Source organism: Peromyscus californicus, unplaced genomic scaffold (genome assembly GCF_007827085.1).
Source record: "Peromyscus californicus insignis strain IS unplaced genomic scaffold, ASM782708v3 Scaffold_10__1_contigs__length_136768540, whole genome shotgun sequence".
NCBI lineage: Eukaryota > Metazoa > Chordata > Mammalia > Rodentia > Cricetidae > Peromyscus > Peromyscus californicus.
In genome coordinates this window covers 66,112,017-66,131,749 of record NW_026294391.1, presented here as the reverse complement: position 1 = coordinate 66,131,749, position 19,733 = coordinate 66,112,017, and the positions used below count along the sequence as shown (strand labels likewise).

General features: G+C 36.2%; 1 protein-coding gene across 1 annotated transcript; it reads right to left on the bottom strand.

Annotated features, from left to right (window-relative positions):
• Positions 1-12,146: 12,146 nt before the first annotated feature.
• On the bottom strand, positions 12,147-19,279 carry Cylc1 (cylicin 1). Its single transcript, XM_052748560.1, has 5 exons — positions 19,236-19,279; positions 19,156-19,196; positions 17,582-17,697; positions 13,920-15,593; positions 12,147-12,179 (listed from the first exon to the last, which is right to left on the bottom strand). The coding sequence occupies exons 1-5, from the start codon at positions 19,277-19,279 to the stop codon at positions 12,147-12,149; spliced, it is 1,908 nt and encodes a 635-aa protein (XP_052604520.1).
• Positions 19,280-19,733: the final 454 nt, after the last annotated feature.

The following is a 19,733-nucleotide window of genomic DNA, read 5'->3' as shown; positions in this document are numbered from 1 at the left end:
CTCACTTATACATTGATTATAAAAGTTAACTTCATTGAAGTTGAGAATACAATGGTATTTACTAAAGGATGGAGAGTAAAGGCCATGTGTGAGTTTGATCAGTTGTACCTACAAGTAAAGAAGAGAAAAGTTCTATTGTGTCATTGTAGAGTAGGGTGACTATAGACAGTAATAATGGAGTATTCATTTCTTAAAGCTGGAAGAAAAGATCTTGAAAGTTTCACCACAAAAATAAATGTTTGATTAGATAAATATGTTTAATCTGATTTAAACATTATACAATGTTTACACACTGAAATATACACATGGTACCCCATTGATATATACAATTTTGAATTTTAAAATATCATTTGAAATAATTTTAAATTGTAAGCCTAGATTATACCCTCAGAGAAAAAAAGTGGAAATAAAATAATGAGAGAGAAGGAAGACAGGAAGAAGTAGAGGATTCAAGGGGGGAAAGAGGGATGGTGGGGGTGAAAGAAAATTGCCAACCTAGAACTGAAAATTTAGGTTCCATTCCTAGTGCATACATGTGTGAAAACACACACACACACACACACACACACACACACACACACACACACACAAATGTAGGGATGGGTGCATAGTCTAATGACTTGTGAGACTTCTAACTTGTTTTGGAATTTTTAGTTATACAAATCAACATTTTTCTTTTTGTTTAAGCTATTTTGATTTCAATTTTTAGAATTATTTTCACTTAAAACTATAGCCCTAGTGATGGCTCATTAAAATATTTAACTAGTCTGAGTACAACTATGAAAGGCTGTGTTTCTTATAATTTGGATGCCTCTGTTTGGAAAATATTTAATTATCAAATAAAAGCTGTATATAACAACCAAAATAATTAGTATATCATGACTTATTAACATTTATGAGCATGCTTATTTGTGTTCGATGTTAACAAAATAGGCCTAGATTTGGAAATTTTTCCATCAAGAAACTTTAAATCACATATACTTGAAAAGTGAGGTTTTGGAGTTCTTTGATACTTTCCACATAGACCACATTGTTAACTAGCTGCTACAGTTTGGATATTGTTTGAATGTGTGTTTTCCCTGGAGTCTAATGGCCTAAAGTATTCATTATTTGTGTGACAATGTTGGAGGTAGTGGAAAAATTAATAGGTAAGGACTACCAGGAGACAATTAGATCATAGATGCATTCTTCTCAGTAAAGATTAATTTGAGTCTTTTGGGGTAACCTAGATTCTATGAGAATTAATTGTTATAAAAGAGGAAAAATGACTCACAAATTAGCATTCTATCCCATTATATACTTTCTACTGCATGCCCTCCTTTCATTGTGACATGTCTGCTGTGCTGGGATATAACTGTTTCCAGGGCATTAGTGCCATGCTTCTTGGAACCTCCTTCCCCCAACTCCCATACAAAACTGGAATCAATCATGTATCAAATCTCTTTTCTTTATAAAGTTCTATGCCTCTGATATTGATAATAATTTCAGAAAATGAACTGACAAACTATTGGAGAAATTTCAAGTTAAACCTAGATTGTTTCTGGTTATAGATAAATGATTTTGTAAAGATGAAAACTTTAAACAACACCATTACTCATTCATAACAATCATTTGATCCAAGTGATGAAGTGTCACATCTGCCTTCATAGAGATGCTCTGAACTAAAATTTCTGATTAAAGTGTAATTTTAGGGGCTGGAGTGATAGCTCTGTGATTAGGAGCACTGGCTGCTCTTTGAGAAGACCTAGGTTTGATTCCCATCACCCACATGGCAGCTCACAACTGTCTATAACTCTAGTCCCAAGGGATCTGATGCCCTCTTTTGGCTGCTTCAGGCAGCAGGCATTAATGTGGTGTACAGAAATAAATGTGGGCCAAACACCATATACCCCAAATAATTAAATACAATTAAAGAAAATGAGATTTGTGGGTGACAGTGTACAGCCAAATTTTAACTTAGGAAGGCCATAGATAAATGATTTTAAGGACATTGATACCTCATGCTTCAAAGATTCTTCTATCCCATGACATAACAAAAAAAAGTCAACTCGTCTTTCAGCTGAGATTTACATTATTGATCCTTCTGGTTTTGAGGCCTTCAGGCTCAGGTTGTGTTATAGTACTTGTTTTCAATTTACATACAGCATATTATGGGACTACTACTACTACGCAGCCTCTACAATTGCATTAGCCAATTCATCAGAATCAATCTCCTTTTCCTTTGTTTTCCTCTTCTTCCTCTAATAACCCCTACTCCCTCTGATTGTCTGGAGAACCCTAACTAATACAGTTTTGACTTTCTTTGATCTTTGTTGTGGTGTTCTCTATGTGCCCGAGTATCTGAACCTTGGAAAACACTTCCTTTAGTGGCTCTATGTGAACAAATTTCCCTAGAAGCTCTCCTTTCTCAGGGTAAAGTCTTTAAAATTTCACAATCCTGACCTTTAGGTGGGTGGAAAATCTGTCCCATTATAGCAATTCCCTTAAGTGCTAAGCCACTGGCTTCACCTAACAGTGCTAATGTCCTTAACAACTACACAACTTACTCCTTTTCTGGCCATACTGCACATTTTTAAAATTCTTCTGATCTGTTTATGTTACTGATTCTCACTGGAAAAGCAGTCAGCAATGTCTATGTCAAATATGACCTCTTCAAATTTCCTCCATCAAATTAATTAGTCTATTACCTTTACACCCAGCCTCCTTCAAAGTTTCAGACCATGGACAAATGTAAGTAAAATATTTTCCATAATATAACATTAATATCTTCTAGTCCAATGTCCAGTATGGTCTACAGCCCTGTCTTAAATCTCATGAGTACATTTCTGTAAAGATTAAAAAAATGTATTTGCATGTCTGTGTGAGGAGGGAATATTGTGTACTTGAGTGCAGTTGCCATTAGAGGCCACAAGCGAGTACTGGATCCTCTGGAACTGGAGATACAAGTGGTTGTGAGCAGTTACCTACTGTGGATGACTTGAAACTGAGTGCAGGTCCTGTGTAAGAACCTTTTACAATCACTCTTAACTGCTAATCCATCATTTCAGCCCCAGGAGCATACTTTTTATCCTCCACATTTCTTTCTGTCACTGGAAAATATTCAATAACATGGATATATTTATTATAGGTTACTGCTCAGGGAATTCAAAATAACGTGTACTTTAATGTTAAGGTTGTTATTTTCTATCTGTTTTGATATTCATACTTTTATGAAAAGAGGTGAAATACAACAAAGAAGGAGAAAACAATTAAAATTATAACTGGGAGGTAGACTGGCAATTTGTATTTGTTGTATTTCATTTAAAATATTATGCATTATTAGTGTATATTCATTGTATATAGTAATGTGCTTCATAAAGATATTTTTATGCAAGTATATTATATACTTTGACCATATTCACTCCCAAACCTGTCCTCTCTTTTACCTTCTGACAGTGTTCTTCCTTCCTTAAGATAATCTCACTTTAAGACCATATACACAAAATTACTTCATTTTTCTATATAACATCTAGGATACACAACTTATATAGTACATGTGGTATTTCTCTTTTGGATTCTGTGTTATTTTACATATGTGATGATCTTTGGTTGCATGTATTTTCCTGCAAATGGCATAATTTCATTCTTCTTAATGACTAAATAGAACTCTATTGTTCCTATATACCACAGTTGATCATGGCAGGGAGGGCAGACTAGATCAATGTTCATATTAGGGTAGCTAGGAAGCATATAAAAAGAGAATGCTGGCTGAGTCCATAGAAAGTATAGTTCTAAGGACCTACTTCAAGTTATGCGCTTCCTCCAGTTTCCAGAACTTCCCTGTATGGTACCACCAACTAGGCGTGAAAACCCAAAACATAAGCCAATGTAGGAATCACAAATTAAAACACTAATACTTTGAGAAATTTTCTGTTGTTATTTATTTGAATACTCTCTCTCTCTCTCTCTCTCTCTATATATATATATATATATATATATATATTATATATATATATATATATATATATATATACCTATTGTATTCTCAAGTTATTTCTATTAGTTGTTTTTCTCATTGCTGTGATCATATACCCCACAAAAAGCAATCTAAGGAGAAAGGGTTAACTCTAGTTTATAGTTCAAGTGCATCATTTCATTATGGCATAGAAGGCATGACACCAGGAGGGGAAGGCATGGGAGAGGTTCAGAGTCTCAGCTTGTAGTTATTGTCCTGGTGGTAAGCCTTATGGATATACTTGACTCATTTCTGTAACCAAATTCCCTGGAAGAAATGACCAAGGGGAGGAAAGGATTGTTCTGGCCAGAGCTTCAAAGGAATAGTCCATCATAGCTGGGAAGGCTTGTTAGCAAGAGTATCTCTGTTCAAGTGATGGAAATGTGACTATGGTTTCTCACATTATGGCCAATCAGGAATCTGAGAATTAGATTGAAACCAGAGGGAACTATAACCCTCAAAATACAACCTCTAACCATCTGCTTGCCAGTGAGGGTACCATGTCCCTAAGATTACCAAGCCTTTCAAAGCAGTACCACAAGCTGGAGAACAAATGTTCACATAAGCTTATGGGGACATTTCATGTCCAAACTTTAATACTACGCTTCTGGACCTATAGGCTATGATCATCTTATAAGTGTAACACAAATTGCTAAACAGTCTTATTAATAGAAAACCTGGAACCAGATATTGGGGTGAAAGCTGAAAGATCAGAGAAGCAGAGCAAGCCAGCCACAAGTTCTTACCTCTACAAAATCCTCAGTCTAAAGAGAGTGAGTTCCTGTTTCCTCATGCCTTATATACCTTTCTGTGACCTGCCATATTTACTTCCTGCAATCAAAGGCATGTATCACCACTGTCTGGCTCTGTTTCTCTCATGTAGCCCAGTGTGGCCTTGAACTCACAGAGATCCAGAGGGATCTCTGCCTCCTGAGTGATAGGATTACAGGTGTGTGCCACCACTGCCTGACCTCTATGTCTAATTTTGTGGCTGGCTCTGTCCTCTGTTCCCCAGGTAAGCTTTATTGGGGTACACAATAGATCACCACAAGTAAGAGTGTTTCCCCCGCCCCGTTTTGGCCTTCTTTTGTGGAGGTTTGTGCTCTGGGCATATGTAATCAGTTATTTTGTTGACATAGCCCGCAGATACTGAACACTTCTATAACATGAGAACAAGTGCCTCATTAGATGTTGTGTCTAAAGCACACTGCTTGTTTCACTCTAGTTCAAGGCTTTCTAATTTCTTACTAGAGCTTGCTTCCTGTATTAACTCTTTTACAAAATCCTGAAAGACTTATAAGCTTCCTGGAAAATGCACATGGATGTTAGTAAAATAATTTAGTAAATTCCATTAAAGTAAAACAATCTGGAGTAGACTTTAGCTATATAAAAGAGATGCTAGCAAAATCACCCATTAACCATCATGTTTCTGAATTATGAAGTAGGAGGATATATAGTTGAGTGGCATTTTCTGGCTCATATACATCTGGAATCCATCACAGCATTCATGATGAGATCATGGTCTCCCAGGGCTGCTTTTAGTTAATTACTTAGCTGGATCATTCAGTCATGTGGCTGGCTCATTCTGGCTCCGTAAGGAACTCCTGGAATGTTCAGTTTGGGGGGCTGGCTATTGGCCTGTAGTTAGAGGCTCTTCTTATTGAATTATTTTACTCATTTTCTTTCCACAGGTTCTGCACCTGTACCATTGTTTGAAAGCTCTGACTTCTTTCCTTATCTTTGTACTTTATACTTTATAAATATTTATTTTAATAAATATCTTACACTATAATATATATATATATACACCAACATTATATATGCTTTGCAGAATATCTGAATCCAGACGCAGCATTAATATTAGTAATAATAATAGTAATAATACTAATACTACTAATAATTTTAACTGATGAAGTCTGAGAAAGCAGGTAGTATGGAAACATTTTGATGCTGGAGCAATCTCTGCCCAGATGGACATGTGTTTATGGTCTACATGTTAAAATATTCACTTTTGGTGATTTAGAAAATATTCCCATTATAAGGGAATTCTCTTGCAAATGTAATTTATTCAGAGATTTAAAATACTTGTGGGAGTAGTAAACACAAAGACAGTGGCAATGGCTGTTTTTCACACATTTGTATTGCCATTTAGTAGAAGGTAGTTAATATTCAACTAAATGCTGATTGTCATAGTTAAATATCTTCCTTAATAGCTTACAAGGAGGTTATTTTACAGTGTACTAACTGACTCAGCTCGGGAGAAAACAGTGTATACAGAAATAGAAATCTGAAGACATAATTCTTAGCCAAAGAAAACTACTTGTTCTAAATCCTGATTGGAAAAGCTTGCGACCCTAAAAGAACTGATACATGAGCGGCTACTGTTGACCATCATGGTGTTGCTGAGCCTGTAGAACCTAGAAAGTAGTAGGCAAGTGGAGCTGGCCTCAGTGAGAGGCAACATTTCCTTCACGTAGGAAGACACTGCAGGATTTTCTTGTCTTATGGATAAACTAATGTTGTTTCAGAAGATTTCCTACCTTACTTCCTGGTTGCCAGCCTGACAATTACGTTTATTTTGGAACTTATTGATCTCATTAAGGTAGAAATGAGAATATATACCAGTAGGTGAATATGAAAGGAATTGTGAGATGAAGCTTACAGTGATGGTTGATATTGTTTACCTTCTGTATTTTTGTTTGTTTCAGTTTACCGTGAGGAAAATAAGCTTATGAATTCTAGAGTCAACATGGATATAGAAGTGGATATGTGCTGTGACAGTCATGGAAAATTGATGTTTAGGAATCATGTATACAGTTGCCAGCCTTTAGCTGCTGCTCCTTTGAGATCCAACATCACTCAAGCTGGGAACACACTCACTAAACTGCTCCCTATCAATAAGCACTGTATAACAACAAGGGCAGAGTCTTCTTTTCTAACCGTAACTCCTCTAAAGATTAGCCCGGTCACTGGGCTCCTCATTGTGCTAGCTCAGACTTTCTCTGATCTGCAACTCGGAGGAGGCTCTTTATTCCAATCCCTCCTTTCTGTTTCCCCTTTATAGTTGTGGGACTTACACTACAGTCTAAAGCAATCTACTGCTCCTCTATACCATTCCTGGCTCCTCTCTTCTACCTACACACTTGTGTTTCTGAATATATCTGTTATACTTGTAATTATATTTCAACTTTTGATACCTTAAGGATTTTTTTTTTCAGGTAAGAAGGCTATGTCAGCATTTAATGTATGGGATTAACAGTGTAGCAAGCATTTAATAATTATTTTGGTGGGATATAGAGAGAACTCAGCAGGTAAAGGCACTTGCCACCAAGCATGAAAACCTTAATTTGATATCTATGGTGAAAGGAAAGAACCGACTCCTGCAAGTAGTCTTCTGTCTACACACACACACACACACACACACACACACACACACACACACACACACACTCACTCACTCACATATGCACTCATACACACAATCTATTAAAATTAAAAATGTACATAAAGTATTTTGGAAATATTGTAGGATGTAATCAACAATTCATTTAGTGTACATTAAATATTAATACTTTGCTTAAGCTTCATCTCTTTCCCTTATACTTCAAAATACCATTTTTCCCTTATAGGTAATCATCTATTTTTTAATCATAGTTTTTATACAAATATATCTGAATGCAAATATATGTACTCATCTCATTTTAGTTTTACCCAGGGCCTTGGGCAAACACTCTACCTCTGAGCTCTATCGTGAGCACCCTTTTTAGGAAATATAGCTAAAATACTTTCTTCTGCTTCTTGATTTTTCACTTTTTAAATTGGAGATATTTGTACAACATTATAGGTCTTTATAGGTCTTTTTATGTTTTCCACATTCCCATAGCACACCATCATGTTCTAGCACTGCTATACATTCAACTAATTATTTATTGGTGGATAATTGGATTCTTTCTAAATTTTATAATTTGCTGTGATGTAACAAAAAACTTTTCTGTGTGCTTTTAATACATGTGTGAAACTACAAGCATCTTAGAAAAATGATACCTCTTTAAAAATGAATCTGAAATCTAGTCATTTCTGAGAATAGATCGATATCAAGCCCTTGCCAGCTGCGGATCTGTGCACTGAGATATTCATTTGTCTCATAAAGCACCTCCTCATTCCTGTAGCCCCAAGACCCCAGAATCTGAATACTTCAAAGTGGGGGTTCCTCAAAAAACTAAAAACAGATTTACCCTCTACTCCCCCATATCACTCTACAGGAACTTATATCCTACACAGAGGCAATTGCATATCTGTGTTTGGATAAACTATGTTTGTGTAAGACCTAGAAAATGGGATCAGTCTAAATTTCTACCAACTTATAAATGGATGATAAACATGTGGTACATATACATTGTGGAGTTTTATTCAGATACAAAGAAAAATTATAAAATTTTCAGGTAAATGGATGGAGCTGGAAATAAATACTCTGAGTGGGGTAGTCAAGACTCAGACAAATATCATGTGGTTAGATGTAGCGAAAGAAACTATCTTTAAAATTATACATATATATGTTTAAATTGGAGTACTCTTAGAAGTCAGGAAACTAGTAAGGTATTATGGTGTGGGATTTCAATGGAAAGGACATAAGATGCAGATGGTATAAAAGAGGGAAGGGGAATAATTAGGCAAAGAGGGTTATATACGGTGGGGATGAAAAGGCAGAGGTAGAATAGGAGTAACATGGAGGGATAACTAACACTGAACACCTTTGGAAAAAATCCATAGAGAAACTGGAGTGAGGCATGGAGAAGGGGAGGAATTCAACAATTCAGTTCATCCAACTGTAAGGTGTCCAGGTACCATCTCTCAGTTTCAGTCGCATCCTCACATATAAACTCTAGGCAGAGGTACTTGATTAGGTGGACAAACAAGAAAACAGGAACCAGAAATGTCTTCTAGTATTCCTGACCTCCAGAAAGGGCATCCTTAGAACTGCTGCTTTAGGGTACCTGCCCTACTTGATACGTTTCTGCTTCCTGTTTTCATCAATGGGATTAGGGTCCCTGCAAATATCCTCTGACAGCATGATGTCTAAAGTTCTATGAGTGAAGGCAATCTGGAGATGCTAAGAATACAGAATGCCTACTGAGGAAAAGTTCAGGCATTAAGAATAACTCATTTAAGACAGAGGTTATGTGTGTGGTAGTTAGTAAAGGCTCTGGGTCAGGGCTACCTAAATTCTCAGGAGCCTACTTTCTGCTATAGTATTTCCTGTATACTGGACATGAAGCATTATGATTTAATGATTTTCCTGGTAGCTTTAAACATTGCTTTGATCTAACCACTTTTCTTCCTTTCTTCCTTCCTTCCTCCCTCCCTCCCTCCCTCCCTCTCTCCCTTTCCTCCTTCCTTTCCTTCTCTTTCCTCCTTTCTTTCTTTCTCTCTCTTTCTTTCTTTCTTCCTTCTTTCTTTCTTCTTCTTTCCTCTCTCCCTCCGTCTCTTTCTTTCTTTCATTTTTAAATTCTTATCACTTTTAATATAAACAATAGACATAAAGAAACTACATTTTCAATCCCAATCTTTTTTCTCCATCCCTCCAGGGTCTTGAGTAGATCAAGATGTAATAGACAGGCATTATGTGGAAGTTTCTTCTTCTTCTTCTTCTTCTTCTTCTTCTTCTTCTTCTTCTTCTTCTTCTTCTTCTTCTTCTTCCTCTTCCTCTTCCTCTTCCTCTTCTCCTTTTCATCTAAAATTACTTTATTTTCTCTCTTCTTTAAAATTTTTCAATTAATTAATTATTTATTTTCCCAGTCCTATCACACTTTCCTGTGGTGAAATATTGTGTACTCTTAATAAAATTTTCCTGAAGATCAGAGAACAGAACAAGCCACTAGATTAAACACAGAAGCCAGGTGGTGGTGGCACATACCTTTAATCCTAGTACTCGGGAGGCAGAGCACTGTCTGTATCTCTGTGAGTTCAAGGCCACCATGGACTACATGAGACTGACTCAGTCTAGGATAGAAACAGAGCCAGGCAGTACACACCTTTAATCCCATTATTTGGGAAGCACACATGCCTTTAATCCCAGGAAGTGATGGCTGGGAAGAGAAAGGTATGTAAGACGTGAGGAGACAGGAACTAATGGCTTTTTTTGCAGAAGTGTCCCTTTCAGCTAGAGGCTCTTTTCAGCTGAGGACTCAGAGGATTTCAGTCAGAGGATTCGTGGAGTTGGTGAGGTGAGACGTGGAAGTGGCTTGTTCCTTTGTCTCTCTGATCTCTCAGCTTTTACCCCAATATCAGGCTCCAGGCTTTTTACTATAAGACCATTTAGATTATGAGCTACACTTTCCCCTCCCTCCCTCCTGTCCTCCCAGTCCCTTCCTCTAACCCCACCTCAACAACCATTCCTCCTTCTTTCTATTCAGAAAAGGGCAGATCTCCCATGTGTAGCAGCCAGCCATAGAATATCAAGCTGCAGTAAGACTAGGCACCTCCTCTCCTATTAAAGCTGGGTGAGGCAACACAATAGGAGGAAAGAGTCCCAAAAGCAGGTAACAGAGTCAGATACAGCCCCTGCTCCCACTGTTAGGAGCCTCACAAGAAGAACAATACAACTGACTTATATATGCACAGTGCCTAGGTCTGTAGCTTGAGTTTTCCTGCCTGGCCCAGGGTCAGGGCAAATCTCTCTCACCCGCCAGTCCCACAGCCGCTCAGACCAAGTAAACACAGAGACTTATATTGGTTACAAACTGTATGGCCGTGGCAGGCTTCTTGCTAACTGTCCTTAGAATTTAAATTAATCCATTTCCATTAATCTATACCTTGCCACATGGCTCGTGGCTTACCGGCATCTTCACATGCTGCTTGTCATCATGGCGGCTGGCAGTGTCTCTCTGACTCAGCCTTCTACTTCCCAGCTTTATTCTCCTCCTTGTCCCACCTATACTTCCTGCCTGGCCAATGGCCAATCAGTGTTTTATTTATTGACCAATCAGCAACACATTTGACATACAGAACATCCCACAGCATAGGTCAGTCCCATGCAAGCTTTCTGGCTGGCAGTTCAGTATCTGTGAGCCCCTATGAGCCCAGGTCAGTTGATTCTGTGGGTATTCTTATGGTGTCCTTGGCCCCTCTGGCTCCTATAATCCTCTCTCCCCCTCTTTCACAGGATTTCTCAAGGTCTGCCTAATGTGTGGCTGTGGGTCTCTGTATCTATGTCCCTCAGTTGCTGGATGGGGCCTCTCTGATGACAATTGGGGTAGGCAATGATCTATGAGTATTTTTGCTCTTTTCTTATGCTCAGCTTTGGAATTAGAACTTTTACACTGTGTCATTTTATTTTGGAAGTACTGGATTTTGTCTTTTACTTCTTTTAGGGTGTCCCAGCTAAGAGTTTGTCTTGAGTCTCAGAGGAGACTTTATACTTGGACTTTTGAGCAATACTGGAATAAGACTATGGACATTTATAGAAATTAACTGAAAATGTCTTATATTTTGCACATGAGATTTTGGGGACCAAACTTTAGTTTGGATATTCAGTGTCCCTAAAAACACACACACATTAAAGGTTAATCTGTAGCTTGGCACTGTGAAAATTTAGTGAAAAGATTAAGATTGTGACCTAGTGGGAGGCCTTCCAGTTATTGTAGTTTCATTGAGATGACATCGGGATCTTCAGCCCTTCCTTCTCTTTAATAATGAAGAAGGAGCTGACAAATTCTATTGTCTGTTTTCTTTCCCATATGATAAATAAAATAGGAATTAACAAAATGTGGCAAGATCTTCCATCAGATTGCTACATTTTCATACAAACTCAGAATTTGTTCCAGAATGAAGCTCCAGTGTCCGAAGTAAACTGTTGCATCATTTTTGTCTGAGTAGTTCAAGCATTTGAAAAACAGAGAACATATCTCTATAAATTATCTTTCAAATTATATAAAACACACACACATGAACACACACACAAACACAAACATGCATGAATGAACACACACATACACACACACCTCACACTTACTAAATCACTCACAAACTGCTTTTGATTTTTGGATGCTGCTGGCATTTTATTTACTACAGTTCCAATGAAGCAGAGAGGCACGTTTGATGAGTTGTTTGCTTCCATAAGGCCAGTCTGCGAAACCCAGGGCTCACCTGTTCTTCAGAGCAGCTTATGAATCCATTCCACTCCAGGCTGAAGGATAATGTTAAAAGATGAAAATAAAAAGGAAGTATTATTAATTATAGAGAGTGCCTGATATGGTAAAGATTATAATTAAACACATAGTATTGTAGATTGAGGAGAACCTGGATTGTTTCTAAATGCTGTCCTTCCCTGGACTCCAACCGAGATCTAGAATTTGAAAACTTTGAAGATGTAATCCAGAAGTGTACACATCAACCCCTAGAGTGTACCTAATGACACTCAGGGGCAAGAAGTACCAAATACTAGTCTAGTGACTATTCTTTGTAGAGGAACTAAAGCTCTCTAAATTCACATTATTAGTCTACCTTCAAATTTGAAAATATTATATAAAAATATAAAATAACAGTAACTTCATATTGTATAACACTAATACAGATATTTTCATGCGTATATTGCTATGTAGTCTTTGTAAAAGTACACAGGTTTTTCTGCTAGTTTCAATGTCATAGTATTTTCTGTTTCTCTTTACTTTATAGGCATCATATCTATGTATGTAAATATACATATACATGCACATATATAGGTATGTATATGTTCTCACATAGTATTTCATATTTGATAAACCACAATTTTATGAATTTAATTCCAGAGTTTTCTATAATAGGCAGTATTGCAATCTTCATAATGTGTATAGTTTGATTTTCTTTCTATCAACATTTTTGCACTTTTAGAAATTTCTTAAATAGTATTATCTCACTTATGACTCTTCCTACATATGCTAACTTGGGCTTAGATAAAAGTTAAGATGATTACAGGGAAGATGAGGGAGGTAAATAATGGGTGAAAATGAAAAGGACATGTTCAATACCTAATGGTAACTTGAATTGCCTTGCATTTAGTACGACAGTGCCTGGGCTCTTACCAAGGTAAGAACAGACACAGAACAAGGTAAAAGCAGAGGAAACAGACTTGTGACACAAGTCCCAAGATTATGTAACTGCATAACACTTCAACAGAAGATTAGTGAGATCTAGAAAGAGATGATACACTATAGATCAGGAGTGTCTTCCAAAGTGATTTGTATATTCATGTCCTCTTACCCCTCCAAAATACCCCAAGCTATTTGGAATAGGGGAATGGAAGGAGCGATCTCTTAAATGAGAAAAGTAGAAATTATAAGTCAAGAGGATATTTATCCCCCCAAAGAGAGAGCTAATCTGAAAAATGTTTAGAAACCAGAGGAGATTCTGTCACTTCTGGAAAGTTAATTTGTGTTTTCTGTTGTAAGAATCCACTTGTGTAGAATAGTATGTTTGCCTATTCCTGAATCTTGGTATTCTTATCTGTAGTGTGCATTTTATTTAATAGAGACTTACTGCATTGAGCAAGTTCCCAGAAAATGTCTTTATGCTTCATTTAAATGTTCCCTTGGAGTTTTAATCAGGTTTAGTTTTGTTTTTTAAAAGTGTTGTATAGTTAACCATTTCTGTAAAATGACTATAAGTAAGTAAAATGTTTATTTTAAGTCACAAACTACTTCCCTCTACTCTAGTCAAAATAAACGTTTTTCTATTGAAATTTAAGCATTTGTTTGGCAACTTGGGTAAGCTGTTTCAATAGACTTTTCATCTTCCTTGCCTCTAAGTTCCAAATTTGAATACTGCTAAATATTGAATACTGTTAAAATCACATTAAAAGAGAATTATTGCCTAGATTATATATTTGGACTTTTAAACTTTCACTTCAAAATCCAACTTGTCCTAAAGTTTTAAATAGTAGTAAACTTACCAAAGGAGCATATCTTGGTTTTGGAGGTGGAGGAGGCATCTTGCACTGACAGACACATTTGGGCTTAGGTGATTCTCGAACAGGCTCACAAGGAGGAAATGGTAGTCTTTCTCTTGATGAAGGGATTCTACCCCCTGCGCTGCCTTTCTCCCTTTCTCTGAATGTAGTCTTTTTGATTGATGCTCTGAATCCTCTTCTTGGTTCTGACATTCCCTTCTTCGAGTCTGTGGATGTGGCATCTGAATCATCAGTGGTCTTTATAACCTTAAACCCTGATGACCCTTCGGATTCAGTATCTGAGGGCCTTACAATTTTCCTTATGCCTGCCTTGGGAGATGCATCAGATGCTGAGTCAGTATAACCACCTGTGCCCTTCATCAAATCTTTCTTAGTCTCTTTCTTTTCCTTCTTTATTTCAGATTCACTTGCACTAGATTGTACGTTCTTCTTTGCATCCTTCTTTTCTCCTTTCTTTGTAATTTTCTTATCTTTCCTTTCACCTTTCTTTGCTCTTGGATCACCTTCAGATTCAGAATCAGCATCAGTAGACTCTGTATCCTTAATAGCCTTCTTCCTGTTCCCTTTAATTTCCTTCTTATCTTTCTTCACCTTCTTCAACTCTGCTTCTGATTCAGAATTGGTATAGAATGCATCCTTTTTGTCATCTGTCTTTGGAGGTTTCTTTTCCTTCTTTGCACCCTTTGAATCTACAGATTCAGCATCAGTAGATACTGCATTTTTTTTGTCCTCACTCTTTCCTTTCTTATTTTTCTTTGAATCCTTGGAGTCACCAGATTCAGCATCAGTAGACTCTGTATCCTTCTTTTTCTTGGCTTCCTTTTTTTCTTTTTTATCTTTTTTTAATTCTTTCTTTGCACCCTTGGAATCACCAGATTCAGCATCAGTAGACTCTGTATCCTTCTTCTCCTTCTTCTTCATGGGTTCTCTCTTCTCTTTTTTCTTTCCTTCTTTTTTTATATCTTTTGAGTCTCCAGAATCAGGTTCAGAGTCCTTTCCCTTCTTTGCAGGCTTCTTTGCAGGCTTCTTTGCATTGTTCTGTGAGCAATTTGTTGACCATTCATCAAAATCTGTGGACTCAGCCCTAAACTCATTTAGAAACTTTAAGTCAATATTTGAGCTGCTTATGCACTCTACTGTGTCATCAGAAAATTTTTCAGTGCTCTTCTTGGAGTTTGTATTTGGATTGTCCTTCCAAAATTTAGCTTCATTATTGGCCTCCGTGGAATTAATTACATCTCCATTATCATTGCTTGAATCCATTGCCTCGGTCATCTTGGAATTATTGGATTCTAGGTTTGTTTCTGATGTGGCATTTGACTTAAATGGTTCAATTTTGTGGGATGATTTGGACAGAAATTGTTCTGTGTTGCTTATTTCAGGATTACCATCAGTCATCATTTTATTGGATTCCAGATTTATTGCATATAAGCGTATTTTTTCCTTCAAGTTTTTCTTCAAAGTTGTTATATCCTCTTTGGGCTTTCTAGTTTCTGCTGTTATATAGCGGTTTTGAGGATTATAAAGATATTTGCGTGGAGCCTGTGTAATGAAAGCTAGGGAAAAGGGTGGTCTTAGGAAAAGTTCTTGGAAAAATTGGTTTATCTGTATATTAGTTGGTTTCTGACCTTTCTCCATTTTCCTTTTCTCTTGCCTCTGAAAAGATTGGTGAAAATAATGATAAGCATTTGTGAATGACTTACATTTGTTTCATTTGCAGCATAGAAATGTTTGTCTTTTCATCAATCATCTATCAAAAATAGATTTTTTTATTTCAAAATTGTGTGTGTGTGTGTGTGTACACCATGGTGTAAGTGTGGACTTCAGAGGACAACTTTGAGGTGACAAGTTCTCTCCTTTCACCAATTGGGTCTAGGGATCAAACTCAGATCATCAGGCTATCTTGCCAGCCTTTAGTTTTCATGTTGTTTCAGGTATTCAGTAGAAGGTCCAACAATCAAATGGTCATATGAGATTAAATGATGACTATGTTAGGAAGCTTGAAGATTATATTACTATACAAATGATGCATAGCCATAGAATAAATGCATTGGTTCTAACTGTTCTTTGGGAGAGACTTTAAAATCTTTTTATATCTCAATGGATTATCCATGGATACTACATTTTCATTCTGGTAATGAAAGCTCCAATTTATGATAACTCCCACTTTAAAGAAGCAACAGAAAACTTGAATCTCCCACTATCAAGTATCATGAATTCCAGTTTTAAGAAAACAGGGATGTTCCACTGCTGTGGATATCGCTCTGTATAAATAAAACACTGATTGGCCAGTAGCTAGACAGGAAGTATAGGCGGGACTAACAGAGAGGAGAATGAGGGGACAGAAAGACAGAGGGGGAGACACTACCAGCCACTATGAGAAGAAGCAACATGTTAAGATACCGGTAAGCCACAAGGCAACTTATAGATTAATAGAAATGGGTTAATTTAAGATATAAGAACAGTTAACAAAAAGCCTGCTATGGCCATACAGTTTGTAAGCAATATAAGAGTCTGTTTGTTTATTTTATAAGTGGGCTGTCATACTGCCGGGGCTTGGCAGGACCCAGAGAGAAAACTCTAGCTACATTCCACTCTTTACAACTAGATTCCATTTCAAGATTTAAATTTTAGATCTATTTGAACTACCACTTGTGGACTTGGGCTTTCCAATTTTCTTAACTTACTAACTCTGGTATATAGAGAGAACCATGTACAAATTAGGAATGTCTAAGTGTGTGTGTGTGTGTGTGTGTGTGTGTGTGTGTGTGTGTGTGTGTGTGTGTAAAACAACATTTACATGAATTTGAAAGAGAGAAAGGAGGGGTACATGGGAAGTTTTGGAGAGAAGAAAGGAAAGGGAGAAATGATGGAATTATTGCTTTTACAGTTTTATGTTTCAGTTAAAAACAAATTGGTAGGACTGGTAAGATAACTCAGCATACAATGGTATTTACCATACAAGCAGGATGACCTGAATTGGATTCCATATTAGAAGAAGAGAAGCAACTTCTGAAAACTGTACTCTAAACATATGTACCTTCATGTCTGCATTCACACAAGTGCATATTATATACACACACAGAGACACTAATAATAATAAAACAAATAATATTAAATAATTTTTTTTAAAGAACAGTTATTATAATAAAAGATTAAAATGTAAATAGTACATAAATATAACACAACAAGAATACTGTTTCAAAAGATAATACCAAAGCACTGGAATCTTTATGAAAGATGAGTACCTATAGAGATTCTTATCTTCATAATATGGATACGAAGTAATTGTAGTCTCAAAAATGAAAGAAAAAAAGCCAGCCAGGCGGTGGTAGCTCATGCCTTTAATCCCAGCTCTTGGGAGGCAGAGGCAAGCGGATCTCTGTGAATTTGAGGCCAGCCTGGGCTACAGAGTGAGTTCCAGGAAAGGCGCAAAGCTACACAGAGAAACTCTGTCTCAAAAAAAAAAAAATGAAAGAAAAAGTTTATTTTTAAAACATGGGGGAGCCATTTGTTCTATAGATTTATAAATTTAAAATTCTGCTTCTGAATAGTATAATTCAAATTATGTATGTCTTGTTTATGTTTATATATGCTGTTACCAGTATATATTTAGTTTTAAAGTGATTTTTTTCTATACTTACAGGAACTGCAATTTGTATTTCTGAAGATCCTGATCTCTTCTTTATATCTGGCAGAGGTGTTTTAGGAAACATCAAAACAAAATGTTCTTGATTCCATTGTTCCCTAGTTTGACTGGCTGAGATTAGAAAAAAAAATCGAGTTAATAGCCAGACTCTTGCTTTGAAAAATATTGTTAAGCAAACTATATTTAAGTCAAAGTAAGTTGTCATTTGTAGTTTGCCTGAAGAGCATTAGGGAACATAAAACCATTTTCCCATTTAACATTGGCTTACGTTCAACATAACAGTTTTTATTTTTATTTGAAATCGTTTTTCACAGATTGTTGCCTAAGTAATGATATTAAACTACTGTTACAAAACAATAGGAATGAAATATAGACAAATTACAAATGTTTACTTTCAAATTGTCTCCTGTCTTAATTTCTTAATGTCATTTTGATTAGATGAGAGATAATATGATTAATTCTCCCACAATTTCTATAATAAATAGCATATCATTGAGCATAAAGTAACCAGTGAAAGTGTTAATTTTCAGAGATGTCTCAGAAGGTTTACCCCTCTGAATTTAATGGCACCTCCAACCACAGGAATTAGATTCAGACATGCAAATACTCTTGTCTATTCTATAATCTATAAAGACATATATATATATATATATATATATATATATATATATATATATATATATTTGAGGTTATTCAGAAAAATCAGGAATATCAAACTGTCTGGAAACTATGACAGAAGAAGAATTGGGAACAAAATTCAGGAAAATGTTCCTAGAGAGGAGGCTAATGAGAGATGTGATTGCTTTTTATATATATTTGAAGAGCTGCTCTATGTGAAGCTAGTCATAGTAATAATTTCAGTATAACTGATACTGTTAATAGTTAATGATTTTTATATGTCAGGTTATATTCTAAGACCATCATAGTTGTTAACCCAATCCTTGAAAATTCTTTTTGAGTTAAATAATGCCATTGCATATTATACAAATGTGTAAACACACGGCCATATGTTAAATTCCTTATTCCAAATCACAAAGCTAGTAAAGAGCTGAATTAAGATTTGATACAGAGGCAATCGCTTAACTGAAGTGTTACAATGTTCTTTGTATGTAAACTGAGGGTAGAGATGGAACTAATAGAAAAAAGTTATGGCACTGTATGTATGCACATTTTAATTTAATATATGTAGGAGAGCTCTGTAAGCTTGCAGCTTCTCACCAAATGGATTATTTGTTAACTTCTCTCATCTATAACTTTACTTGCCTTTTTCACTTTAAGTTTTCTAATTATAAACTTTGAGAACATGGGGCAGTTTATGAGAGTAAGTATGGGAAGGAAGAACAAACTAAATAAATCTCTTATTTGTAGTCAACTAATAAATACATGCATTAAGTCAGAAATATTTAGCACATGCATATGCGTGTGTGTGTGTGTACAAGCATGTGTAAAAATTGCAACAAATTCAGGACAGTTTTTAATCTTACCACATTTACTAGGGAGTACTGGCCATTTGTTGCTATAGTGTTTAGGAATAAAAACAAAAATAAATTTCAAAGAACAAATTCTTACTTGAAATGTAATCATCATATGTTGTGATGTTTTTTTCCTGCCTGTAAAAGATAAAGAAAACATTTTAACTGAATTTGTACTGTGGGTAATCATCATCATCATCATCATCATCATCATCATGCATTGTCCTTCAAAACCAACACTTGGATATGTTTAATGCATTTTTCTTATCATCAAATTCTTCAATATAAAATAAAAACAAACCAAAATAATGAGATATCTTTACATTTGAATCTATCTATTTTATTTGTATTAAAATGTTATTTGTATGTTAATAAATAAAGTTGCCTGGGGGTCAGAGCTATTAGCAAGCCAAAGGAAAGCCAGGCAGTAGTGGCATAAGCTTGTAATCCCAGCACTTGGTAGGCAGAGCTAGGTAAGTCTCTGTGTGTTCAGGGATACAGCCAGCACTGGATATACACACCTTTAATCTCAATACCAACCACAGAAGACCTGGAGGTCTGTACAGACAGGCAGTGACGAGGCAGTCATGTGGTTGGGTTTACAACCAATGAGAAAGCAGAACAGAAAGTCTATATAAAGACTTTAACACAGGAAGTAGCTCTTTTTCGGAGAGG

Coding starts and splice junctions, on each gene's coding strand:
- Cylc1 (XM_052748560.1), bottom strand. CDS start 19,279: ATGCATGATGATGATGATGATGATGATGATGATGATTACCCACA. Junction 19,197..19,235: donor GATGATGATGATTACCCACA/GTACAAATTCAG, acceptor TATCTTTTACAG/GCAGGAAAAAAACATCACAA. Junction 17,698..19,155: donor ATATGATGATTACATTTCAA/GTAAGAATTTGT, acceptor TTCTAATCTCAG/CCAGTCAAACTAGGGAACAA.